The 27,228-nt window shown below is 39.5% G+C and overlaps 5 protein-coding genes and 1 pseudogene across 9 annotated transcripts; 2 read left to right on the forward strand and 4 right to left on the reverse strand.

Moving 5' to 3' along the window:
- On the forward strand, positions 1–2,488 carry LOC148931344 (uncharacterized; the record flags this gene model as incomplete). The annotated part of the gene is made up of 4 exons (XM_089065938.1): positions 1–181; positions 1,455–1,513; positions 1,890–2,071; positions 2,208–2,488. Coding segments are annotated over 4 exons (495 nt in total), but the record flags the coding sequence as incomplete, so codon positions are not given.
- LOC148931345 (putative disease resistance protein RGA1) lies at positions 2,473–6,686 on the reverse strand. Of its 3 annotated transcripts, none has more exons than XM_089065934.1 (4): positions 6,270–6,399; positions 3,190–6,154; positions 2,988–3,083; positions 2,473–2,908 (listed from the first exon to the last, which is right to left on the reverse strand). In XM_089065934.1, exon 2 carries the CDS (start codon positions 6,135–6,137, stop codon positions 3,348–3,350), a length of 2,790 nt encoding a protein of 929 aa, XP_088922060.1. In that variant the 5' UTR covers positions 6,138–6,154; positions 6,270–6,399; the 3' UTR covers positions 2,473–2,908; positions 2,988–3,083; positions 3,190–3,347. The 3 variants fall into 3 exon arrangements, with proteins under 3 accessions (XP_088922060.1, XP_088922059.1, XP_088922058.1); XM_089065933.1 differs by having other exon boundaries at positions 2,475–2,908; positions 3,190–5,278; positions 5,366–6,686; XM_089065932.1 differs by having other exon boundaries at positions 2,475–2,908; positions 3,190–6,686.
- A 268-nt stretch (positions 6,687–6,954) lies between these two features.
- Positions 6,955–10,441, forward strand: LOC148931346 (uncharacterized; the record flags this gene model as incomplete). Its single annotated transcript, XM_089065939.1, has 4 exons — positions 6,955–7,090; positions 8,358–8,416; positions 8,809–8,990; positions 9,127–10,441. Coding segments are annotated over 4 exons (459 nt in total), but the record flags the coding sequence as incomplete, so codon positions are not given.
- An 891-nt stretch (positions 10,442–11,332) lies between these two features.
- On the reverse strand, positions 11,333–13,541 carry LOC148931347 (BAG-associated GRAM protein 1-like). Its single transcript, XM_089063912.1, has 11 exons — positions 13,536–13,541; positions 13,432–13,473; positions 13,109–13,317; positions 13,007–13,028; positions 12,779–12,922; positions 12,570–12,674; positions 12,181–12,392; positions 12,051–12,104; positions 11,861–11,924; positions 11,657–11,718; positions 11,333–11,560 (listed from the first exon to the last, which is right to left on the reverse strand). The coding sequence occupies exons 1-7, from the start codon at positions 13,539–13,541 to the stop codon at positions 12,225–12,227; spliced, it is 696 nt and encodes a 231-aa protein (XP_088920038.1). The 3' UTR covers positions 11,333–11,560; positions 11,657–11,718; positions 11,861–11,924; positions 12,051–12,104; positions 12,181–12,224.
- LOC148931348 (putative disease resistance protein RGA4) lies at positions 13,232–17,622 on the reverse strand (annotated as a pseudogene). The gene is made up of 3 exons (XR_016135898.1): positions 13,877–17,622; positions 13,432–13,473; positions 13,232–13,317 (listed from the first exon to the last, which is right to left on the reverse strand). The product of XR_016135898.1 is annotated as a putative disease resistance protein RGA4 (transcript).
- A 1,587-nt stretch (positions 17,623–19,209) lies between these two features.
- LOC148931349 (disease resistance protein RGA2-like) lies at positions 19,210–22,510 on the reverse strand. 2 transcript variants are annotated; one of them, XM_089065936.1, is made up of 3 exons: positions 19,828–22,510; positions 19,626–19,721; positions 19,210–19,500 (listed from the first exon to the last, which is right to left on the reverse strand). In XM_089065936.1, the coding sequence occupies exon 1, from the start codon at positions 22,303–22,305 to the stop codon at positions 19,942–19,944; it is 2,364 nt and encodes a 787-aa protein (XP_088922062.1). In that variant the 5' UTR covers positions 22,306–22,510; the 3' UTR covers positions 19,210–19,500; positions 19,626–19,721; positions 19,828–19,941. The 2 variants fall into 2 exon arrangements, with proteins under 2 accessions (XP_088922062.1, XP_088922061.1); XM_089065935.1 differs by having other exon boundaries at positions 19,597–19,721; positions 19,828–22,426.
- Between the last annotated feature and the right edge of the window lie 4,718 nt (positions 22,511–27,228).

The raw sequence follows: 27,228 nt of genomic DNA on the forward strand, positions 1-27,228 counted from the left end.
AAACTTGACTTTCCCTTTCCCTTTCCCTTGTGCCCGTCTTCCTCAAGCTCTGAATTTCTCCAAACCCCTTTGCAGATTATTACTTCGATTTTAGTTCTGCGCATTAAATTGAAATCAAAATGGGATCTTTCTCAAAATCTTCAGGATTTTCATACATTTGATGAATATATCAAAGATCAAGGTGAGCTCTGTTCATAATTTTAGTTTTTGCGGTTTGGTTTTCAAGAGATTTTATTTCTTTTACTTGATCTAATTTTTCTGTAGAATGATTGTTTTGTCTCTCCTTTTGTAAGAATTGAGATTAGTAATGTGCTTCAGCAGTGTTATGTTTGCTTATTAATTCGATTTGTAGTTATTTCTGAGCTAAGACTGAGTGAAAAGCTTTGAAAAAGTTTCCATTTTTGTCGATGTATATGGATGCCAGATTGTGATTATTCGAGTTGAATTCATGTTAGTGATTATTTTGAGGGATATAAATTTGAATAGATGCGAAGATGGTGTGTGATTCTTCGCTATATGTATAAATGAAGTGGCAATTGGAAGATGTGGAAGCTGGAAAGGACATGGTCTTTTGGGGTAAGATTTAAGAGACGAGAGGGTGTGATGCCGGTGAGCTTAGAGAACGAGATGAAGATGTGAAGTAGATGAATGGATAAGATATATGCTTGTGTAGAATGTGATGCATATTCTTGATTCTTCATTCTAGGCAGCAGTTTTGGAGGTTCGAGTGCACAAATAGCCATTAGAATTGTAAAAATGTTGTAAAATGTGTTGGACTAAATAATTGATCTAGATGTAGCTCTATATCGAAAATTTTTAAGGGTGACATAGACCAACTGTTAGAGCTTTAAATGGATGATGAGGCTTTTGAAATTTACGTTCTTTAATATCTGGGATTTTGTTAATGTAAAACGTGAACAAATTTTGGTTGATTGGTTTGATTTTGGGGACTGGGAGATCTTTTGGCGGTTTAAAATTCCGAAAATGGCTGAAACATACTTATATAAACATGCTTCGCAGAGCCTTTCATTTTGGATAGAAAAAATAATGTAGGATCAGATACACTGTGGTGGGAGCATAACTCACAAATAATAAACTGATTGACTGAATTCTGTAGAACCTTGTGTTTACTTAGTAACAGATTAACGATAACTCTCTTGGGAAGGAATCTATTTTGTCCGTGTCTGATAACAAGCAATTTTGAAATTTAGGGATTTTCGTTTTAAATGTGAAAGAAATGCATGTGTCTATGGGGCAGGGCTGCAGAGGGAGTAGTATTTTTTCTGTATCTATAGATATTACGTCTCATGCAAAGTTGCAATGTGATTATAGGCTACGACACTGTAATTGCAGTTTAAGAATATTATCGATTCAACAATGTTATGTGTGTCAAAATTTTCAACCATTTTCCAAACTACTGTTGAATTACGATTTGTCAATTCAAATCACTGCAGAGCTGGTGTCTGATTGTCTGAAGTGTTGTGCTGAGGATTCAGATGATGCCACAAGCAAGGTACGTCTATTCAATTTTCAGCAAGAATGTTCATGTGTTAGTCGAAAGGGTTATAAGTTTCTGCAGGTGATCTCCGAGCTCTAGACTTATTTATAGTATAGTATTGCATTTTGATGTTAGAATTTGCTCCAAAATTATTAAGGTTTATTGTTAAACTTTAGTCTAAACTTTGACCACGGCTTCTTTTTAGCCTGATTCGCAAATACTTAATAACTCGAGTAAAATGATTCCGGACATGTGAAGCTAATGTGCATCATTAGAAGATGATTTGACAACACTCTATTCTTTTTAATAGATGGACTAGCTTGGTCCAAATTCACATTCATATATATTCTCTTTCTTTGTCCAAATCCGTCTCATTGTAACGTGTTTGCAGGTTATATATTCTGGTGCGATTTTAGAGGTGTGCATGAGGAAACTGGTGTTTTACCCCGAGCTAGTTGGCTTTATTGAGGAGGAGAAGGATAAATTCCCTTCGGTCAAAGTTCAATACGCTTTCAATTCTCCACCCAAGTTGATCATGTTGGATGACGACGCACAACCTAAGGAAACCATTAGGTGAGCTTACTGTCCAAAGAGATCTTGTGTTGGTTCCTTTTCGTTTCGTTATGAAATCTTAAATTCACACAATTCTGTCTATGGCGTCGTGCATATGTTTATTTGCTTGACATGTGTTTTTGTTGGTGTAATGTAGAGTTGATAACTGGAAACGAGAGCACATTCTGCAATTCCTCAAGGAGAAAGTTAAGCCGGCCTCGGATTCCTAATGCTCGACTGATCGGCAAAGTTTCACGTCGACAACGGGTGAATTTTAAGGCTATAGGTGTTGGTTAATATTGTTTTATGAGAATTAAATTTTTGACTGGCTTGAGCTATTACTAACCTATGACATCATGCAATGTAGATTTATTTTGCTTCAAGTTAAACACAATTTTTCTTATGAAGATAATCAATAATAGTTCTACATTTACTCTATGATCATGGTGATTCTAACCTCCAACCTAACTATTGTTTCGAGGGGAAATGACTTACCAACTGAAAAACATGTCGTAAAGCATCCCAATCGATAATCTTGAATAGAAGATGAAAAGCCTTAGCTACCATTCGATTCACCTTGTATAGCCTATCAAATAATGTGTTACAACTCTCTTAACATTGACCCTTGTTGCCCTACTTTATAATCTACAGACTGCGAAGCTAATTACGAGCTGCAAAATCTTTGCGAATGGGCGAAGCCCATCATGACCTCGAGATTTATAATTTCATAATATTCAACACTTGCTGTATTTCTCTCGAGCCACAAGCCATGTTGTTAAGTTCATCTGAAATACGGGCAAAGGTGCCAGCTCGGACCAATCACTTGAGGCTGATTCATTACTTGGGGTCGTGCTCGCCCTGCAGTAGAATCACATCAGACAAAAGAGAATATGGAAAACGATACATGCTACAAGTTTCAAATGGAGCGGCTATCAACCTTGATTTTGAGATGGTGGTCGTATCGACAATTCCTAACCATTCTAATTGAGCGAGGCGCTTCAGTGCATCCGGAGAAGGCAAGCACGTCAACTTGCTGCAGATATATAGATATAACCTTGTTAGAGAAGAGAGGTTCCCTAACCATTGTGGTAAAATTTTCTAAGCTTAAGATTGAAGGAGCATTGAGATGTTGAATTGACCTCCAACTTTTCACCCCTCTCAAGTGTATCTCCGGAAGTGAGTTGCAACGCCCTTGCAATATACCGTTCACAGTGTCGTTAATGTCACCACTAGTCTCTCTTGACCACTCCACACTCACAACTTACTTGCTATGAGATTGGAATTAGGTTGCCATCATTCAATGTTTGTCGATTAGGAGATTGAGATGGTAGCACCATTCCGAATCAATGCTTAGCTCCGGGCAATCTTTAACATGTAAATAACTGAATTTATTGAGGGGCTTCAGTGCATCCACAGAGGGAAAGCACCTCAACTTTGTGCAGCCATATAGAAATAACCATATTAGAGATGAGAGGTTTCCAAACCATTGCGGCAATTCTTCTATCCCTATATTCTCCAACTGTAAGGTAGAAAGAGAAGTGAGACATTGAATTGATTGAGGCAGCCACTCCCAATTTTCCACCCCTCTTAATGTTAACATCCCAAGTGAGTTGCAACACCCTTTCAATATGCCATCCACAGTCTCATTAATGGCAACACTTGTCTCTTCTGACCACTCCTCACTCACATCTATATTTAAACTCCACAGTTTACCTAAATCCCAACTCTCAACACTACTAGCAGACATCAATTTAGGAACGCCTCTGATTGTCAAATTTGTGAGCTGAGATGATGTAGCGAGCCAGTCAATTAGGATTGGGAGATTCGTTAGGCTCCTTAATCCCTGCAATTTAAGTTCCTCAATTGTAGGGGCCCACGACTCTAGCATTTGAGATGGCAATTCCATCAGTTCTCCGCAGTCTATAATGCTCAACCGACAGAGGATTCCTCTATTTTCTCCTTCTCCATAGCTTGCTTTCCCAATCGACTTCAGATTTTCACACCTTTCTATTCTCAAGCTATGCAGATTCAGGGTGTCCAACCCTTCTGGTAACGCTCTCAACATATCACAACCTACAATTTGCAAGTCAGAGAGATTGCGATGGTTATAGAAAAATCTCTTTGACAAACATTCCAAACTCTCTAATCGCCATATACAGAGCGTCCTTAAATTTGGCGAGTGGTCCAATATTATTTCCTCACATTCTGAGCATCCATTGAGTTTTAACTCAATCAAGTTATGAAGTGGTAAGCAAGAGCCTTGAGGTTCACCCTGTAACCATGTTGGAAATCTTTTGCCTTTGTATCCTTCAATCCTCAACTTCTTCAGATTTGCATAAGGTTTGAGACCTTCCAACACACTCTCATCATTTCTTTCACCCGAACAATCCAATCCCCATTCAAACCGCAACTTAGATAAGTTTTGCTTGTGCAATATTTTGGCTTTCAAAGCCTCTTCTTTGTCATGCACCCTCTCAAGATTTTTAATAGCCAATTTTCCTTTGAGATTCTTCAAACTTCCGAGTTCTTCAATATGATAGCCCTTCTCTTCACCCACTGTGAAGTAAGGTAGTGTTTGGAGACTTGTTAATCTCCCAATCTCCGCAGGTAACTCTACACTATGTTCGATATAAAGATGCCTTAAGTTAGCCAGGTACTTCAATGTGTTTGGCAGTTTCTGCGGAGACTGATATGATGGTCTAAACGTTTGCAAGTGACTGAGTTTACCAATCCACTCCGGCATGTCTCTAATATATGTATTTGAAAGATCAAGATTTCTCAAATGAATCAACTCCCTAATTGAATTGGGTAATTGATGCTCTCCAGAACTTCTATAAAGAGTTAGATTATGCAGACATTGGAAGTCTGAGAACATAATACCAGACGTTCCATCTTTCAAGAATAATGTACGCAAATGCTTCGCCACTTCTTTTGAAATATGACTTGATTCTTCTTCTTGAAACATGTATCGGATTGGGGTGCTGTCGTCTGCATTATTAGATAAAACAGAAAATGCAAGATCATGCACAAGATCATGCATCACACAAGATTCCACATTTTCATAATCATCCTTCTCTGCTACTTGCATCAAAGAGTTGTTTATAAGAACATTGAAAAACTTATTTCCCACATCTTCCATCTCATTTCTTTCATTTGGTTGAAGAAAACCTTCTGCCATCCACTGCTCAATGACTTGCTGCTTCCAAATTTCGCGACCCTTAGGGAAAACTGCACAATACGCAAAGCACTTCTTCAGAGACGACGATGGCAAATAATCATAGCTCAATTTCAGTATATTTTTTATTCTTTCAGCACCTTCAACATTTGAAAGACAATTTACACTGATTAAGCGCCACTCATCTTCGGACTTGCACCGTCGAAGCATACCACCAACTACATTGGCAGCTAAGGGCAAACCTTGACATGCTTGTGCAATCATTTTTCCAATAATCTCAAATTGTGGTGGAACTTCTTCATTTCTATCACAAGCTTTTTCTTTGATTATGGACCAGCAGTCATCATCTGATAAGCCACTCAAAGTGTATTCAAGCGGTCTCACAATTGAAGCAACCTTTTGACTCCTGGTAGTGATGATAATGCTATTTCCCACAGTGGATGTAACTCCAGACATGGAATTTATAAAGTCTTCCCACTTTGGAACATCTTCATTCCATACATCATCAAGAACAAGAAGATATATTTTAGCCTCGAGTGCTTCTTGAAGCTTTCTCAGGATAGCTTCCCTAGTTAGACCTTCATCACCACCATCTGAAGTCAATGTTGAAAGGATTTTCTTGAAAAGATTGATTGGATCAAAATTTGGAGACACGTGAACCCAAATAGGTGGTCCAAATCGAGCTATTACCCTTTCATGATTACAAACTTTCCTAGTCAACGTAGTTTTCCCCATACCCCCCATTCCCACAAGAGCAACGATGGAGAACATCCATTCCTCTTGGTGGGTTTGGGTGAGCATGTGAACTAGTTTGGGAACATCATCATCTCTTCCAATAAAGATTGGATCAACACTCAACGAATCAGTCTCCTCAGAAGTATCAACAGACACAGGGGGTGCATTCACAAGCATGTTTTGAAGGCCAAGATCTGTTGCCATTTTGTTCACAGACTCAAAATTCATATTGATTTGTTTGATGGTATGAGCCATTTTAGAGCGACGTGAAATGCGAGTACTAGTACAGGATGACAAGCATGATAGTACCTTATTCTTCGGCTTGGGATTGGGATTGGGTGCGTCCATTTTCCTGGCTTTTTTGTAAAGAAAATGATAGTTGAGTTCATCCAAGACATTGTCAGCATCGAAAGCCACAGCTTCAAGTTTCCTCAACCACATCTTCACAGCTTCGGTGGTGGATTTCTTCTCAGCATCACTCAAGTAGGCATGAATCATCTCCAAAGTCTCCTGCAGCTTTCCAGCATCTTCCTCAAGACCTCGAAGCAGAGAGTACTCTTTCTTGAGAAAGTTGATCAGGTTTTGGACAAGAACTTCGACGCCAGCTGTAGCAACTGCTTCCATGATTTCGCAGAGATAGATCTAGAGAGAGAAATGCTTGCAAGTTTATCTTTGAAAACGTGTGTAAGCTTATGGATGGTATGCTAATAATATTCTCACTCCTGGATTATTATCCTCATTCATCAAGTCATCACTTATGCCCCACCCCTTTTGCTCCCTTTCTCATTACTAAAATAAGTCAAGGGAAACAACAAGATTAATAGTATCGTGTCTTTTTTTTTTTGAATAAATTTATACTACAATCTTTTTAAATTTATAATTTCGGACATAAGATTTATAAGGGCACACTACACTTGAAAATGCATTTCAAAATCAAAATCAAAATCAAAATCTTGACTTTCCCTTTCCCTTTCCCTTGTGCCCGTCTTCCTGAAGCTCTGAATTTCTCAAAACCCCTTTGCAGATTATTACTTCGATTTTAGTTCTGCGCATAAAATTGAAATCAAAATGGGATCTTTCTCAAAATCTTCAGGATTTTCATACATTTGATGAATATATCAAAGATCAAGGTGAGCTCTCTTCATAATTTTAGTTTTTGCGGTTTGGTTTTCAAGAGATTTTATTTCTTTTACTTGATCTAATTTTTCTGTAGAATGATTGTTTTGTCTCTCCTTTTGTAAGAATTGGAATTAGTAATGTGCTTCAGTAGTGTTATGTTTGCTTATTAATTCGATTTGCAGAGTTATTTCTGAGCTAAGAATGAGTGGAAAGCTTTGATAAAGTTTCCATTTTTGTCGATGTATATGGATGCCAGATTGTGATTATTCGAGTTGAATTCATGTTAGTGATTATTTTGAGGGATATAAATTTGAATAGATGCGAAGATGGTGTATGATTCTTCGCTATATGTATAAATGAAGTGGCAGTTGGAAGATGTGGAAGCTGGAAAGGACATGGTCTTTAGGGGTAAGATTTAAGAGACGAGAGGGTGTGATGCCGGTGAGCTTAGAGAACGAGATGAAGATGTGAAGTAGATGAATGGATAAGATATATGCTTGTGTAGAATGTGATGCATATTCTTGATTCTTCATTCTAGGTAGAAGTTTTGGAGGTTCGAGTGCACAAATAGCCATTAGAATTGTAAAAATGTTGTAAAATGTGTTGGACTAAATAATTGATCTAGATGTAGCTCTATATCGAAAATTTTTAAGGGTGACATAGACCAAGTGTTAGAGCTTTAAATTCATGATGAGGCTTTTGAAATTTACGTTCTTTAATATCTGGGATTTTGTTAATGTAAAACGTGAACAAATTTTGGTTGATTGGTTTGATTTTGGGGACTGGGAGATCTTTTGGCGGTTTAAAATTCCGAAAATGGCTGAAACATACTTATATAAACAAGCTTCTCAGAGCCTTTCATTTTGGATAGAAAAAATAACGTAGGATCAGGTACACTGTGGTGGGAGCCTAACTCACAAATTATAAACTGATTGACTGAATTCTGTAGAACCTTGTGTTTACTTCGTAACAGATTAACGATAACTCTCTTGGGAAGGAATCTATTTTGTCCTTGTGAAATCACGAGCAGTTTTGAAAGTTAGGGATTTTTATTCAAATGGGAAAGAAGTGAACGTGTCTATGGGGCGGAGGGAGTAGTAATTTTTCCGTATCTGTAGATATTACGTCTCTTGCAAAGTTGCAATGTGATTATAGGCTACAAAAGAGTAATTGCAGTTTGAGAATATTATCGATTTAACAATGTTATGTGTGTCAAAATTTTCAACCATGTTCCAAACTACTGTTGATATACGAGTTGTCAATTTCAATTCACTGCAGAGCTGGTGTCTGATTGTCTGAAGTGTTGTGCTGAGGATTCAGATGATGCCACAAGCAAGGTACGTCTATTCAATTTTCAGCTAGAATGTTCATGTGCTAGTCGAAATGGTTATAAGTTTCTGCAAGTGATCGCTGAGCTCTAGACGTGTTTATAGTATTGCATTTTGATGTCAGAATTTGCTCCAAAATTATTAAGGGTTATTCTTAAACTTTAGTCTAAACTTTGACCACACGGCTACTTTTTAGCCCGAATTCGCAAATACTACCAACACAGCCTACTATATATATTGTTTACTTGATAGCTCAAGTAAAATGATTCCGGACAACTAAAGCTAACATGCATCATTAGAAGCTGATTTGGCAGCACTGCCATTCTTTTTAATAGATGGACTAGCTTCGTCCAAATTCACCTTTCTTTGTCCAAATCCGTCTCATTGTAACGCGTTTGCAGGTTATATATTCTGGTGCGATTTTAGAGGTGTGCATGAGGAAACTGGTGTTTTATCCCGAGCTAGTTGGCTTCATCGAGGAAGAGAAGGATAAATTCCCTTCGGTCAAAGTTCAATACGCTTTCAATTCTCCACCCAAGTTGATCATGTTGGATGACGACGCACAGCCTAAGGAAACCATTAGGTGAGCTTACTGCCCAAAGAGATCTTGTGTTGGTTCCTTTTCGTTTCGTTATGAAATCTTAAATTCACACAATTCTGTCTATGGCGTCGTGCATATGTTTATTTGCTTGACATGTGTTTTTGTTGGTGTAATGTAGAGTTGATAACTGGAAACGAGAGCACATTCTGCAATTCCTCAAGGAGAAAGTTAAGCGGGCCCCTTCCAATCTCAATACTTGAAGTGAGTTGCAACAGTCTTTCAATATGCCATCCACAGTGTCATTAATGGCAACACTTGTCTCTTTTGACCACTCCTCACTCACATCTATCCATAAAATCCGCAAGTTACCTAAATCCCAACTCGCAACACTTCCAGCCGACATCAATTTAGGAACGCCTCTGATTGTTAAATCTTCGAGATGAGATGATTTAGCAAGGCAGTCAATTAGCATTGGTAGATTCATTAGTCTCCTTAATCCTACCAATTCAAGTTTCTCAATTGTAGGGGCCCACAGCTCTAGCATTTGACGTGGCAATTCCATCAGTTCTCCGCAATCTTTAATTCCCAGTTCATGGAGGATTCCTTGATTTTCTCCTTCTCCACAGCTTGGTTTCCCAATCGACTTCAGATTGCTACACCCTTCTATACTCAACTCCTCCAGAAAATTCAAGGTGTCCAGCCCATCTGGTAATGCTTCCAACATATCGTATTCTTCAATGTGCAAGTATGAGAGATTGCGATAGTTATAGAAAAACCTCTTTGACAAACATTTCAAACTCTCTAATCGCCATATATATAGCGACCTTAAATTTGGCAACTGGTCCAATGTTATTTCCTCACATTCTGAGCAATTATAGAGGTTTATCTCAATCAAGTTATAAAGTGGTAAGCAAGAGTTTTGACGCTCATTTTGTAACCATGTTGGAAATCTTTTGCCTTTGTATCCTTCAATCGTCAACTTCTTTAGATTTGCATGAGGTCTGAGACCTTCCAACACATTCTCATCATTTCTTTCACCCGAACAATCCAATCCCCATTCAAACTCCAATTCAGATAAGGTTTGCTTCTGCAAAATATTGGCGTTCAGAGCCTCTTCCTTGTCATGCACCACCTCAAGATTTCTAATAGCTAATTCTCCTTTGATATCATTCAAACTTCCGAGTTCTTCAATATGATAGCCCTTCTCTTCACCCACTGTGAAGTAACGTAGTTTTTGGAGACTAGTTAATCTCCCAATCTCCGGAGGCAACTCTATATGATTAGCGATATAAAGATGCCTTAAGTTGACCAAGTACTTCAACGTGTCTGGCAATTTCTGCAACACATATGGTGATCTTAATGTTTGTAAGTGACTGAGTTCACCAATCCACTCCGGCAAGTCAGTATATGTATTTGAAAGATCAAGATTTCTCAAATGTATCAACTGTTGGAATATATAAACTTGATTATTATAATGTTAGAAAATATCTCCATAGGCGGTGCCTTGAAGAAGGATCTCGAATGGCCTAGACAATTTGTAAAAATGGATTCAATATTAAAAAATGTAGTTTGCATTAGAATAATATTAGAATAGCCTAGAATCATTAGCTAGAATTCTCTAGCTTTGTAAGTCGGTGAACACAAACTGACTAACTTGCCTATATAAAGGCACTAACCATGTTGTAAATTAAATGAGAGATAGTTTACACAAATATAAGAGAGTTAAGTTTGCTATAAGAAAAGTGTGCGTGTGTACAAATAGGAGTGAAGAAGTGTGAGCAATAAAATTATTTTTCCCATATCATCATATTTGTCATATATCCCACCTTATATTCCACCACATATTTCTCCAAATATTTCCTCCAAACTAAATTACTCCTCCAAGATATATCCTATATATTTCCAACATCAACTCCCTTATTGAATCGGGCAACTGATGCTCTCCAAAACTTCTATAAAGAGTTAGATTATGCACACATTTGAAGTCTGAGAACAAGATACAAGAAGTTCCACCTTTCAAGATTAATGTGCGCAAATGCTTGGCCACTTCTTTTGAAATATGACTAGATTTTTCTTCGAGAAACATGTATCGAACCGGGGTGCTACCGTCCGCATTATTATTATTAGATAAAACAAAAGATGCAAGATCATGCACTAGATCGTGCATCACACAAGCTTCCACATTTCCATATTCATCTTGCCATGCAACTTGAAACAAAGAGTTGTGTAGAAGAACATTGAAAAACTTATTCCCCACATCTTCCATCTCATTCTTTTCATCTGGTTGAAGAAATCCTTCCGCCATCCACTGCTCAATTACATTCTGCTTCCAAATCCAGTGACCTTTAAGGAAAATTGAACAGTATGCAAAGCACTTCTTGAGAGACGATGAAGGCAAATAATCGAAGCTCAATTTCAGTATCCCTTTATACAAACAATTTTTAATCTATTGATTACAATTATCCTTTCACTACTCTATTTGTACCACAATTTTATCTACTTTCTTGAACAACAGCCGGAGTTGTTGGTGTAGTTTCCGTCTTGCTAGACGAAGTCTTCGTCTGGATATATGAACGCGCTACATCCAACATCATATCCACCTCTTTCTTATACTGCAGATATATATCAGCAAGCACTTCAGAGGTGATCTAACTTTGACTTAAAACTCAACGGATACCAGAGTAAACGACAGATGATCAAAACCATACCTCGTTAATAGCGCCTGATTTGATCTTGGATTGCATCACACACCATTTCTTGAAATGAGCACCTAGAAAGGCATCGCGTGTTATAAAATTACACAAGTTGCGTAATTAACTTAGGCGATCTAAATGGTTCGAGATTAAAAGAACGCAACAGAGTCCATATTTCAAATTTAGGCCAGAATGAATCAACACAAAGTGGGCACTTACCGACTCCAATATTAATGGTGCATGAAGACTCGGAATTAGACTCTAACGTCCATCAATAGTGAATCTGAAGCAAAAGATGGGCAATCAGAATAAGATCAGTAAAGAGTAAGGGGTAACTTTTGGCATCATTGCAATATTTCTTCGTTTATCTCTTTCTAGAAATGCAAAACCAGCAACTGATAGAGCTTACCTCAAAGTATGACCCAAATGGTACATCATGTGCCTGTTGTACGGTCTCAAACACCTGAATACAAAATATAACGATATTAATGCCAACAAATTAAGCAATCACTATATCATTTTGAGATTTAAGTATGCACCAGTATTTTCTTGTCTGCAGATAAAACAGCATGTTGCCATTCTGTCATTGCTGTATCGGGAGGATGTGTATTTTCTTGTCTGCAGATAAAACAGCATGTTGCCATTCTGTCATTGCTGTATCGGGAGGACACATCGGACTATTGCACACAGATCTAAATGTAATTTCTCTGACTTGACCGTCATATTCGTCAGCAGAATGCCACTGACCCATCTGAAGGAAGCATAACAGGTAGCTCAAGACAATTATACCGAGAACTCACATTTCTGAATGAACGGAAACAGTACGGGAATCGGGACATTTATTTTAAATGCAATACTATTGCATCATTTGTGGTTAAGATTCATCCATAAAAAGTGTTATGTGAGCCAATGAGAATGAGTTACTTACAACAAGGTTAGAATCCTTTTGGATAGTACGATACTCATTTGTATAGGTTGAATCATCATCTAACAAAAGCTTGAAAAATTGTTCTGCGGTGCAGGGGAACACATCCTGCAATTTGATACAGAGAAGAGAGGATACAGAATAAATGTGCATCCGGTAAAACATGTAAAGATTTGAAAGATAAAAAGAGAACCGAAGTGTAAAAAAACTACATTGTCAATTTCGGAAAGCACTTCCTCCCTGATGAATGGCTGTGACTTTTCGGTCTTCGCCACACTCTGCTCGGAAATCTTAGATTGCCTATTGCTGCCTTTGATAGAGCTGCTATGTGCACGCAATGCAGACTGTTCCTTTTCCTGTGTACACAAAGACCAAATAGAAGAGTTACAAAATCTGTTTGCATAAACACCAGATGCTTGGCTTCGGAGCGAAGAGGATACATTTGACATTTCCAAGGAGATGCTGCACAAACAAACTGTTGAACAAAGAGAATTCTATCCATCTAAAGATGAGAAATTAACCTTCATTTGTTTGGAGAAAACATTTGAATGGAAGCAGAATTCGGCAAAATCAACACGATGACTGAATCTGCAAACTGCACGATCCAGCTTATTTCTTCTTTCTTCTTCGATGAATTGAAATCTGCGTTTCTGAAAAGCTGAGGAAGCCCAGAATCACACTCAAAACGAGTATCGATGGAGGTCCTTTGAGTCGACTCCCGTACCAGAGCTGCCCTGCCTGTTCGAGCAACCTTCAAAAACAAGCTTAAAATTGTTTAATGCTTCAAAATATATGTATCATCAACTTCCATAAAGAGTGAAACGACAAATCAAGAACAAGAGATCATTTTTCTTCGTTTATTTACCTTTCCAGTCTTAGCTACCAATCTCTCTGCTGATTCCAAGTTCTGGAAATTGACCAAACACACAAGTTGAAGTTTACAAGCATATCAGAAGAGCAGACTATTACAGTCATAGCAGCACACTGACAAATTTGATTGGTGAAAGCTATTTTTAGGCACATGAGAAGTGAAAGGGTTAAACAAAAGGGTGACATGCAAGTGCAAAAACCAGAGACTATACATATTCAATTTGGAGAAAGACATGAATATATAGTGAAGCAAAATACATTCCTTGGCAAATCATGTCCGAAACAGTGTATATTCTACAGAAAAGAGTTGCAGATCTTATACGAAAACGCACACGAATAGGCAAATTAAACAATCATATATCCAATTCAATTATAACAAAAGAGGTAATGATACTAACACAGAATAAGAAAGTAGATAAACAAAGAAACGAGATACGTACTTCTGTCTGCCGGTGAGAGGAGCATCGTTTTTTGCTGAAAATACTGATTATATATCACTATTTAATCTAATTTAGTATACTCTATAATTTTGAGATTGGGATAGTTGCGCCGCTTGGAATCAGTAATGCGTAGTACCGGGCATTTACAAATAAATAACTTTTCTAATCTAGGGAAGGGCTTCAATGCATCCACAGAGCGCAGGAACCTCAACTTTGTGCAGCCATATAGATCTAACCCTTTTAATTTATTGAGGGGCATCAATGCATTCACGGAGGACCACAGACACCTCAACTTTGTGCAGCCATATAGATGTAACGTCTGTAGAGATGAGAGGTTTCCAATCCATTGCGGCAATTCTTTTATCCCTATATTTTCTAACTTTAAATAATAAAGAGAAGTGAGACGTTGAATTGATTGAGGCAGCCACTCCCAATTTTGCACCCCTGTTAGTGTTAAGGTCTTAAGTGAGTTGCAACAACCTTCCAATATGCCATTCACAGTCTCATTAATGGCAACACTATTCTCTTTTGACCACTCCACACTCACATCTATATTTAAAAACCTCAAGCTACCTAAATCCCAACTCTCAACACTACCAGCAGACATCAATTTTGGAACGCCTCTGATTGTTAAATCTCTGAGATGAGATGATTTAGCGAGGCAGTCAATTAGCATTGGTAGATTATTTAGGCTCCTTAATCCCTCCAATTCAAGAACCTCAAATGTAGGGGCCCACAGCTCTAGCATTTGACGTGGCAATTCCCTCAGTTCTCCGCAGTCTTTAATGCTCAACCAACGGAGGATTCCTTGATGTTCACCTTCTCTACAACTTGGTTTCCCAATCGACTTCAGATTTTCACAGCTTAGTATTGTCAAGCTTTGCAGAGAGGTGTCCAGCCCATCTAATGATTTCAAACTCTCTAATCCCGCTATATTGAGCAACCTTAAATTTGGCAAGTTGTCCAATGTTATTTCCTCACAGTCTGAGCAAGAATCGAGATATATCTGAATCAAGTTATGAAGTGGTGAGAAAGAGCCTTGAGACTCATTTCGTAACCACGTTGGAAATCTTTTGCCTTTGTATCTATAAATGGTCAACTTCTTCAGATTTGCATGAGGCCTGAGACCTTCCAACACACTCTCATCATTTCTTTCACCCAAACAATCTGATCCCCATTGAAACGTCAGTACAGATAAATGTTGCTTCTGCAATATATTGGCTTTCAGAGCCTCTTCCTTGTCACGCACCCTCTCAAGATTTTCAATAGTTAAAGCTCCATCGAGATTATTCAAACTTCCGAGTTCTTCAATACGATAGCCCTTCTCTTCGCCCACTGTGAAGTAAGGTAATGTTCGGAGATTAGTTAATCTCCCAATCTCCACAGGCAACTCTATACTAAAATTGATATAAAGATGCCTTAAGTTAACCAAGTACTTCAACGTGTTTGCCAGTTTCTGCGAAGACGACACACGTGATAATCTTAACGTTTGCACGTGACTGAGTTCACCAAACCACTCAGGCAAGTCTTTAGTAGATGTATTTGAAATATCAAGATATCTCAAATGTATCAACTCCCTAATTGAATTGGGCAACTCTTTCATATTATCATCATCAAGAGTTAGATTATGCAGACATTTGAAGTCTGAGAAGATGATATCGGAAGTTCCACCTTCCAAAAATAACGTATGCAAATTCTTGCCCACTTCTTTTGAAATATGACTTGATTCTTCTTTGAGAAACATATATCGAACTGGGGTGCTGCCGTCTGCATTATTAGATAAAACAGAAGATGCAAGATCATGCACAAGATCATGCATCACACAACCTTCCACATTTCCATATTCATCTCTTCTTGCAATTTGAAACAAAGAGCTGCGCAGGAGAACATTGAAAAACTTATTTCCCTCATCTTCCATTTCATTTCTTTCATCTGGTTGAAGAAAACCTTCTGCCATCCACTGCTCAATTACTCGCTACTTCTTAATCCGGTGACCTTTATGGAAAACTGAACAGTACGCAAAGCACTTTTTGAGAGATGGTGAAGGCAAATAATCATAGCTCAATTTCAGTATCTTTTTTATTCTTTCAGCACCTTCAGCATCTGAAAGACAATTTATGCTGATTAAGCGCCACTCATCTTCGGACTCGCACCGTCGAAGCATACCGCCAACTACGTTGGCAGCTAAGGGCAAACCTTGACATGTTTCTGCAATCTTTTTTCCAATAATCTCAAATTGTGGTGGAACTTCTTCGTTTCCATCAAAAGCTTTTGCTTTAATTATTGACCAGCAATCATCATCGGATAAGCCATTTAAAGAATGAATATGAAATGATTTAACAGTTGAAGCAACATTTTGACTTCTGGTAGTGATGATAATGCCATTTCCCATAGTTGAAGTAACTCCTGACATGGAGTTCATAAAGTCTTCCCACTTTGGAACATCTTCATTCCATACATCATCAAGAACAAGAAGATATGATTTCTCTTTGAGAGCATCTTTAAGCTTTCTCAGGATAGCTTCCTTACTCTGACATTCATCGCTACCTTGTGAAGGCAATGTTGAAAGGATTTTTTTGAAAAGAATGATTGGATCAAAGGTTTGAGAAACATGAACCCAAAGAAGTGATCTGAATCGAGCCTTCACCCTTTCATGATTGAACACTTTTTTAGTCAACGTAGTTTTCCCCATACCACCCATTCCCACTAGAGCAACGACGGAAAAAATCCGTTCCTCTTGGTGGGTTTGGGTGAGCAAGTCAACTAGTTTAGGCACGTCATCATCTCTTCCAATAAAGATTGGATCAAGACTCAATGAATCAGTCTCATCGGAAATATCAACTGCAACAGGAGGTGCATTCACAAGCATATTTTGAAGGCCAAGTTCTGTTGCCTTTTTGTTGACAGACTCAAAATTCGCATTGATTTTTTTGATAGTATGAGCCATTTTAAAGCGACGAGAGATGCGACTACCACTACAGGATGACAAGCATGATAGTACCTTATCCTTCGGCTTGGGACTGGGTGCGTACATTTTCTTCACTTTTTTGCGGAGAAAATGATAGTTGAGTTCATCCAAAACATTATCAGCATCGAAAGCCACAGCTTCAAGTTTCCTCAACCACATCTTGACAGCTTCGGTTGTGGATTTCTTCTCAGCATCGCTCAAGTAGGCTTGAATCATCTTCAAAGTCTCCTGCAGCTGTTCAGCATCTTTATCGAGACCTCGAAGCAGAGAGTACTCTTCCTTGAGAAAGTTGATCAGGTTTTGCACAACAACTTCAACGCCTGCTGTAGCAACGGCTTCCATGGTTTTGCAGAGATAGATCTAGAGAGAAAAAATGCTTGCAAGGGTTGTATCTTTAAGGATGAAGAATGTTGGTTAACTTTTGGATGGTATGCTAATAATTTCCTCTCTCCTGTATTATGATTCGATTCCCACTCATCAAGTTATCTTTGGCTCGCTATCTCTCATTCATATAAAACAAATTGGTATAAAGTTAAAAAGTGTCGGGAAACAAAGCAAATTGGTATAAAGTTAAATGCTTATGGGCACACTATACTTGAAATGCATTTCAAGTTAGTTAATCCTTCAAATAACATGATGATACGATTATGTTTAGATACACTTTAGGAATATATAATACTTATTCCATATATGTTATGAGGGATATAGTAATTTGATTTATATTCACACATATTTATAGTCTTCCTTAATCACTACCCAATTAACAAATAAGAATCTCTTTTTTACATAGTTTTGTTGTCGACGGGAAGACCCCCCCGCAATTGACGCCCCCATCGATTGCCGAGCCATAAGCCGCAGATCACCCCCTCCTAGGTATCTACTCCTATCAACTATTTCATCTCGGTCTCATCCTCCATCCATTAATGCCAATTCCACCCCTAGGCCCTAGCCTCATTTGGACCAACAATCTTCATTTGATAAGCCATTCAAATGAAGATAATAGCTGAGTTAGTCCAAGACATTATCAGCATTGAAAGCCAGAGCTTCGAGCTCCCTCAACCAGATGTTGACAGCATTTTGAGTGATAAATTTCTTCAGTGCATCACTCAAGTAGGCTAGAATCATGACCAAAGTCCTCTGCAGCTGTTGGGCATCTCCATCGAAACCTCGAAATAGATAGTACTCTTCCTCGAAAATAAGTAAGGATAATCCAACTGAACAAAATCTACTACTAACATTATGAACAAGGGCCTTTTGCTATGCCTAATCTATGACAGCATGCAATGTTGATTTATTGACTGAAAAACATGATTGTTACTACAACAACAACAACAACATTCAAATGTGGAGGTCATCAACGTAGATGGTGAGATTAGGATGGTCGCGCCACTCCGGATCAATACTTAGCTCAGCGCAATCTTTAATCACTACCTGATTTAACCGAGTGAGGCGCCTCAACGCATCCACAGAGGGCAGGCGCCTCAACCGGTTGCAACCAAGTAGACATAACTCAAACAGAGAAGAGAGGTTCTCAAACCATTGTGGCAATTCTTCCACCCCTAAATTCTTCAATTCCAACCTTTGAATAGCAGTAAGATGCTGAATTGATTAAGGCAGCCACTCCAAACTTTCCACCCCTTTTAGTATTAACTCATAAAGTGAGTTGCAACATCCTTGCATGATTCCATCCACAGCATATTGAATGGCACCACTATTCTCCCTTGATCACTCCACATTCACATCTATGTTTAACTTCTCCAAGCTGCCTAAACCCGACCTCTTAACGCTACCAGTAGCCTTAAAATTAGGGACACCAACGATTCTCAATCTTTTCAGACGAGATGATTTAGCGAGGCAGTCAATCAGCATTGGTAGATTCTCAAGGCTCCTTAGTCTCTCCAAGTCGAGAGTCGCGATTGTTGGCGCCCACGACTCCAGCATTTTGCGCGGAAATCCCACCAGCTCTTCGCATCCTATGATACACACCCAACTTAGGATTCCTTGACAATGTCCTGCTCCGGCACTTGGATTCCCAATCGACTTCAGCTTTGGACAATCAATAATGACCAACTCCTCCAGAGATTCGAGTGTGTCTAGTCCATCTGGTAATTCCCTCAAGACAGAGCATTTCGTAATCCTCAACTTTGAGAGATTGTGATTGTTATGGAATAGCTCTTCTCCTAGACATTCCAATGCATCAAGCTTTCTATTCTAAGAGACTTCAAATTTTTACCAAATGAGGATGTTGTGACATAATAGAGCAATTGTGTAATCGAGATAAACAGAAACGTAAAGAAGAACGCAACAGAGTCCATATTTCCGTAAGTTACTTACCACAAGATTAGAATCATCATCTAACAAAAGCTTGAAAAATTGCTCTGCGGTGCAGGGGAACACATACTGCATTTTGATGCAGAGAAGAGAGAAGAGAGAATACAGAATAAACGCACATCCTGTAAAACCACACGGAAAGATTTGAAAGAAAGAAAGAGAACCGAAAGTGTAAAACTACATTGTAAATTTCGGAAAGCACTTCCTCCTTGATGAATGGCTGTGACTTTTCAGTCTTCGCTACACTCTGCTCGGAAATCTTAGATTGCCTATTGCTGCCTTTGATAGAGCTGCTATGTGCACGCAATGCAGACTGTTCCTTTTCCTTTGTACAAAAAGACCAAATAGAATAGTTACAAAATCTGTTTGCACAAACACCAGATGCTTAGCTAAAGGGCCTTACTAGCTAAATGATACATACTACAAGTTTCAAATGGAGAGGCTATCAACCTTGATTTTGAGATGGCGATTGTATCGACAATTCCTAACCATTCTAATTGAGTGAGGCGCTTCAGTGCATCCGCAGAAGGCAAGCATGTCAACTTCCTGCAAATATATAGATATAACCTTGTTAGAGAAGAGATGTTCCCTAACCATTGTGGTAAAATTTTCTAAGCCTAAGATTGAAAGAGCATTGAGATGTTGAATTGACCTCCAATTTTTCACCCCTCTGAAAGTGAGTTGCAACACCCTTGCAATATACCTGTTAATGTCAACACTAGTCTCTCTTGACCACTCCACACTCACAACTTACTTGCTACGAGTTTCAAATGCCGTCGCCATCAACCTTGATTTTGAGCTTGGGATGGTGGTTGCGCCACTCCGAATCAATACTTAGCTCTTGGCAATCTATAAATCGGAACGTATGTAATTCATTGAGGGGCTTCAATGCATCTACAGTGGGCAGACACCTCAACTTTGTGCAGCCATGTAGATATAACCATCTTAGAGATGAGAGGTTTCCAAACCATTGCGGCAATTCTTCTATCCCTATATTCTTCAACTCTAACCAAGAAAGAGAAGTGAGACGTTGAATTGATTGAGGCAGCCAATCCCAATTTTGCACCCCTATTAGTATTAAGGTCTTAAGTGAGTTGGAACAGCCTTCCAATATGCCATTCACAGTCTCAGTAATGACAACACTACTTTCTTTTGACCACTCCTCACTCACATCTATATTTAAATAACTCAAGCTACCTAAATCCCAACTCTCAACACTACTAGCAAACATCAATTTAGGAACGCCTCTGATTGTCAATTTTCTGAGATGAGATGATTTAGCGAGGCAGTCAATTAGCATTGGTAGATTCGTTAGGCTCCTTAATCCTACCAAGTCAAGACACTCAATTGTAGGGGCCCACAACTCTAGCATTTGACGAGGCAATTCCATTAGTTCTCCACAGTCTGTAATTCTCAGCCAACGGAGGGTTCCTTGATTTTCTCCTTCTCCGCAGCTTGGATTCCCCATCCACTTCAGAATTTTACACCTTTCAATTATCAAGGTACGAAGAGAATTGCGGGTGTCCAGTCCATCTGGTAATGCTTCCAACATATCACATTCCTTAATTTCCAATTTTGAGAGATTGCGATGGTTATAGAAAAACCTCGTTGACAAACATTTCAAACTCTCTAATCGGTATATATAGAGCGAGCTCAAATTTGGCAAGTGGTCCAATGTTATTTCCTCACATTCTGAGCACCCAATGAGTTTTAACTCAATCAAGTTATGAAGTGGTAAGCTAGAGCCTTGAGGTTCACCCTGTAACCATGTTGGAAATCTTTTGCCTTTGTATCCTTCAATCGCCAACTCCTTCAAGTTTGCATGAGGTCGAAGGCCTTCCAACACACTCTCATCATTTCTTTCACCCGAACAATCCAATCCCCATTCAAACCACAATCCAGATAAGTGTTGCTTCCGCAATATATTGGCTTTTAGAGCCTCTTCCTTGTCACGCACCCTCTCAAGATTTCTAATAGTTAATTTACCTTTGAGATTTTTCAAATTTCTGAGTTCTTCAATATGATAGCCCTTCTCTTCACCCACTGCGAAGTAAGGTAGTGTTCGGAGACTTGTTAATCTCCCAATCTCAGCGGGCAACTCTACACCATGTTCAACATAAAGATGCCTTAAGTTAGCCAAGTACTTCAATGTGTTTGGCAGTTTCTGCGGATACTGAAGAAATGATATTCTTAACGTTTGCAAGTGACTGAGTTCACCAATCCACTCCGGCAAGTCTTTAAGATATGTATGTGAAAGATCAAGATTTCTCAAATGTATCAACCCTCTAATTGAATTAGGCAACTGACGCTCTTCAGAACTTCCTTCAAAATTTAGATTATGCAAACATTGGAAGTCTGAGAAATTGATACAAGAATTTCCACCTTTCAAGATTAATGTACGCAAATGCTTGGCCAATTCTTTTGAAATATGACTTGATTCTTCTTCTTGAAACATGTATCGAATTGGAGTACTGTCATCCGCATTATTAGATAACACAGAAGATGCAAGATCATGCACAAGATCATGCATCACACAAGAATCCACATTTCCAAAATGATCTGGCTCAACTACTTGCATCAAAGAGTTGTGTATAAGAACATTGTAAAACTTATTTCCCACATCTTCCATCTCATTTCTTTCACCTGGTTGAAGAAAACCTTCAGCCATCCACTGCTCAATGACTTGCTGCTTCCGAATTTTGCGACCTTTAGGGAAAACTGAACAATACGCAAAGCACTTCTTCAGAGATGGCGAAGGCAAATAATCAAAGCTCAATTTCAATATATTTTTTATTCTGTCAGCCCCTTCAGCATCTGAAAGACAATTTACACTGATTAAACGCCACTCTTCTTCGGACATACACCGTCGAAGCACACCACCAACTACATTGGCAGCTAAAGGCAAACCTCGACATGCTTCTGCAATCTCCTTTCCAATAATCTCAAATTGAGGTGGAACTTCTTCATTTCCATCGAAAGCTTTTGCTTTAATTATGGACCAGCAATCACCATCTGATAAGTCTCTTAAAGTGTATTCAAGTGGTCTCACAATTGTAACAACATTTTGACTTCTGGTTGTGATGATAATGCCATTTCCCATGGTGGAAGTAACTCCTGACATGGAATTCATGAAGTCTTCCCACTTTGGAACATCTTCATTCCATACATCATCAAGAACAAGAAGATATGTTTTCTCCTGGAGAGCTTCTCGAAGCTTTCTCACGATAGCTTCCCTACTCAGACCTTCATCACCACCATCTGAAGTCAATGTTGAAAGGATTTTCTTGAAACGATAGTTGAGTTCATCCAAGACATAATAAGCATCGAAAGCCACAGCTTCAAGTTGCCTCAATGATAGGGTTTAAGTTCCCTATCGAGAGGTTTGTAGAGCACACGAAGATTTAACGGAGCAAAAGAGATAATCCCTAGTTGAAGTTCTAGGGTTTTGGAACAAGAATGAGAAAAGAAGTATTTTATTTCTTAATTCTCAATGATTTAATTATCTATGGGATTCTAGTATTTATAGAATCCTCAACCCTAGACGGTTCGACCTTCCTAGTTCGTCTCGGGAAAGAACCGACAAGAAAACCCGAGGATATCCTAACCTAAACCCAACGATATCTTGCAAGGCAAGATATCAAAAAGATTACAAAATATTACGTGAATTAAATAAACAAAAATAAGTCTAACTATGGAAATTGAAATAAACTAAAGATACGCAAGGATTTGCATGGATCTTCACTTCTTTGGGCGTGATTGGGGCAAGCTCGGCGCGGTCGGGCTGCTCATTCATCGCCAGGTTTGCTGTAGGGTTCAAGTCCCTATCAACTCCCCCCTCCATAGCAATAGCCTTGTCCTCAAGGCTAAGGGACAGAAAAGGACGCAACATCTCCGACTTCGACTTCCATGAAAGTGTCGTTGGAGCAGTTGACCATTGTATCATCCAATGGCATTGTGGAATACCATCTACCAAAACTGCCGGGGCCTTTGCTACGATAATCGGTGTATCCCCGGGTTGGTGTGAGTTCTCTGATTCGGAAAGAAAGAGCCTAATGGAAGCTACTACAGCAAATTTGGCATCAACTCCTCCAGATTTGCAGCCTTTGGAGAGAAATCCATCGAGCTCTTCGCAATCTTTGACACCACTATAGTCACAATCTTCACCACCACTTACGTAAACATAGGCAACTAGAACCACACATGCCATATTATTTTCTGCCTTCTCGAAGACGAACACCATTTTTTCAGTATTAACACATTCATGGAAATATCCTCTTTGTAGAAATCCACTATCACCGTCCAAGCATCCCCCAGCTTCATGTCTCTCAGCACTCAAATTCACAACTCCATCAGCAACTATATTTCTTTCACTAGTCAAGCTTTGACCTTTATCAGCTTCACCGGCTCCATTTTCCCCACCCAAACTCACATTTTGACACCATTCTATAGAGTCAGGGACGAAGGAATTAGTAGTCTTTAGGCGTAAGTAATCTCCATCAGCCTCTGATCCGTTTCCTTCTTTACCAAGAGGCAAAACAGTTGTATCACCCTGTCCAATCTCAAAAGTAGATAGTAATTGTGATGCCACTAAAGAAGCAAATCCAATTGATAATTGGAGAGTTAGGATGAAATCTATATGCCAGACAGTGCCGTGCGGAGCATAGAGGAGAATATAAGCCATCTGCTCGAAAATGTCAGCACCATCTATTGCTGAAACTCGAGAATCATCATATATGTACCATTCAGTGGAGTTCAAGTGAATGAATCTATAGAAATGACTAGCCTTCGATGTATCCCCTTTGTGCACTACAATAGAATAGAGCTCGAAGTTAAAATGCCACGCGAGAATAAAAAAAAGGGCGTAAAATCGCATGCTCGTGAGCTTGGCAGGAAGGGGGCAGCTGACAGATATGTGGCGATACAGCCGTTTCATGTTCTCCCCCTGTTGCTTCGTCATCCAAGCCATAAACTGATCCAACAATATTTCCATCTCAACAATCATCGGATACAGGGGCGGAACTGACAAAATGTCAACAAGAGTGGGGAACTCCAGCCTGAGATGTAGCGCACTCAGAGCACTGCTACCATCACTTTTGAAAATCACACTTTCTATGGGATCATCACCCAAGGAACGAGGGGTAACCATACTCCCACCTGTGCTAAGGCATTCACCCGAACGTGTCACATCGTTGCGCGGAGGGATCGAGCGGGCATCAGAGGCAAGTGCTTGTGTATGAGTGAACACGCCTCGAATTCCAACACCGGGAAAAATATGTGGCTCCAGGAAAGACTTCATATCACTACTAAATAATGGTTTCAAAGTTGCTGCAAATGTTGGATCTTTAATATAGTAAGCAGATTCAATGGAAAACGAAGCATTATCACCATCACTTGGTGCATCGAAGCCAGAGAATTTCTGCTTCTCAGGCAGACAAGGATGACCACTGTCACCTGCAATGATGGGAGCTTGTTGCACAATGTGAAGTGATATTCGGCTTATGAGATTATCATGATCAGACGCTATTGAGTCTGTTGAACCATCTCCACTGTCACCTGCAATTATGTTGCTGCCATTCATCTCCTTCAGTTTGTAGCCAGAGCAAGGTTTCCTTTCGTTAAGATGCTCAACATTCCCATCAATAATCTGGCCATCAAATAGTACCGTACCAACTCCGTCCGTAGGCTGGCTCGCACGAGCGGCAGTGGCGGCTGAGGGGATTTCTGCCGAAGGAGCCTCTGACCAAGTTAACATATCTGAAGTGGAAGTGTGAGGCTTCTGAACAGGAGTAGCTCTATGATACATCAATGACCAATCGTCAGTCTCTTCACCCATCCCAGAGGTAGCAGCTTGTTTGTCCAAGGTAATCGAGAGATCGGCGCCATCATCAGAAACGACATGTACAGTAGGCGTGTTTCCCAAGGTTGCTACTCGCCCTTCATATGGGTTGGGGTCAAATTGCTGCTTGACTGCTAATAGAAAATCGTCCCAACTCTCTTCGGCATGATTATATTTCCAACTTGTCATCCAGTCTGACGCCGGTTGATCGAACAAGTACTGAGTAAGGTATAGCCGATCAGATAAAGGAGTACAGTAGTGGTTGTAGTACCTCTGCATATTACAAATCCACTCGACAACGTTCGCACCATCGAAACGAGGAGCATCAAAACGAGGGCGAGATGAGGCACTGGGCACCATTCCTGTAGGTGGCTGTGTGAGCGACGGAGGCAATCTCCACCCGCTCGTGTCCGAAGGAAAAGCAGGTGAGTCAGGCAGTTCGATCGTAGTTTTGTTGCTTGCGTAACCTTCATCAAAATTTGGGTCAAAACGATGTTTGACTGCTATCAAAAAATCATTCCAATCCTTTCCCGTGTTGTTTTCCTTCCAATATGTTGCCCAATCGGACGCCGGTAGGTCAAATAAAAACGTGACAAGATAGAGACGATCAGATTCTGGAGTATAAGAGTGATTAAAGTACCTCTGGATCTTGTGAATCCAATTAGAAGCATCCTCACCTGTGAAACGAGGCGGCTCCATGCGGTGGCGGAGAATGGACTCCCGATCGATGGTCGTCGGAGCTGTAGTCCGAGACGGCGGTGGTCTCCACACATGCTTCGCCGTCGGCGTCTCCGTAACCAGGGGGTCTGGCGGTTCTTTATGTTTATCTGCTGTGGTGTTTCTGCCAGAAGCTAGGATTTCTAGCTTCCTAAACCTTGAATCAGAACCAAAAAACGTTGGCGAGGGAGGCGGCTTCGAAACCATTGAACCTGGTGCCATGGCTACCGTGTGTTGAGGGAGAAGAGTAGTCAATGGAAGCACCAATTGATAGGGTTTAAGTTCCCTATCGAGAGGTTTGTAGAGCACACGAAGATTTAACGGAGCAAAAGAGATAATCCCTAGTTGAAGTTCTAGGGTTTTGGAACAAGAATGAGAAAAGAAGTATTTTATTTCTTAATTCTCAATGATTTAATTATCTATGGGATTCTAGTATTTATAGAATCCTCAACCCTAGACGGTTCGACCTTCCTAGTTCGTCTCGGGAAAGAACCGACAAGAAAACCCGAGGATATCCTAACCTAAACCCAACGATATCTTGCAAGGCAAGATATCAAAAAGATTACAAAATATTACGTGAATTAAATAAACAAAAATAAGTCTAACTATGGAAATTGAAATAAACTAAAGATACGCAAGGATTTGCATGGATCTTCACTTCTTTGGGCGTGATTGGGGCAAGCTCGGCGCGGTCGGGCTGCTCATTCATCGCCAGGTTTGCTGTAGGGTTCAAGTCCCTATCACTCAACCAGATCTTGACAGCATCTTCAGTGATGGATTTCTTCTCAGCACCACTCAAGTAGGCTTGAACCATCTCCAAACTCTCCTGCAGCTTTCTGGCTTCTCCATCGAGACCTCGAAGTAGAGAGACCTCTTCCTTGAGAAAGTTGATCAGGTTTTGCACAATAACTTCGATGGCTGCTGTAGCAACGGCTTCCATGGTTTCGCAGAGATAGATCTAGAGAGAAAATATGCTTGCAATTGTATCTTAATTTCAGGATGAAGAGTGCCTGTAAACTTGTGGATGGTATGCTAATAATCTTCTCTCTCCTGCATTATGATTCCCACTCATCAAATTATCAGTTATGTCCCACTCCTTTTTATCTCCTCTTTCTCTCATTCCAACAAAGCAAATTGGTACGTGTAAAGTTTAACATGTAAAGGGCATCAAGTTGAATCTCGTGTTTTCTGTCTGTTCGGTTCGGTTGGCAAGATTAAGTCTCATGATTAAATATGTTAAATATGTATTGTGTGACTTTATTTTAGATGGACAGTCTCCTTGCAATTAGTCATGACAATCGAACGGCACCTTTCTTTACTAATTTTATACGATCTTTGTTCAAAGGAGTATGATTTGGGATATAAGATTTTTAAAGCTTGACACAAGTTTACTTCTTGTAATTTCTACATCTCAATTTTTTCATGAAAGATTTAATAAATAAGCATAGTAATTATAAACCAATTTCCAGAAAGTCTTGATAGTTTATAGTCACAAATGGT

This window comes from Salvia hispanica, chromosome 2 (genome assembly GCF_029641045.1).
Source record: "Salvia hispanica isolate PSC_SH4W2 chromosome 2, Shi_PSC_v1, whole genome shotgun sequence".
NCBI classification, from domain to species: Eukaryota; Viridiplantae; Streptophyta; class Magnoliopsida; order Lamiales; family Lamiaceae; genus Salvia; species Salvia hispanica.

Coding starts and splice junctions, on each gene's coding strand:
- LOC148931345 (XM_089065932.1), bottom strand. CDS start 6,584: ATGGAAGCAGTTGCTACAGCTGGCGTCGAAGTTCTTGTCCAAAACCTG.
- LOC148931347 (XM_089063912.1), bottom strand. Junction 13,029..13,108: donor AATTCTGCTTCCATTCAAAT/GTTTTCTCCAAA, acceptor TTGTTTGTGCAG/CATCTCCTTGGAAATGTCAA. Junction 12,675..12,778: donor TGCTTTCCGAAATTGACAAT/GTAGTTTTTTTA, acceptor ATCAAATTGCAG/GATGTGTTCCCCTGCACCGC.
- LOC148931349 (XM_089065936.1), bottom strand. CDS start 22,305: ATGAATTCCATGTCAGGAGTTACTTCCACCATGGGAAATGGCATTATC.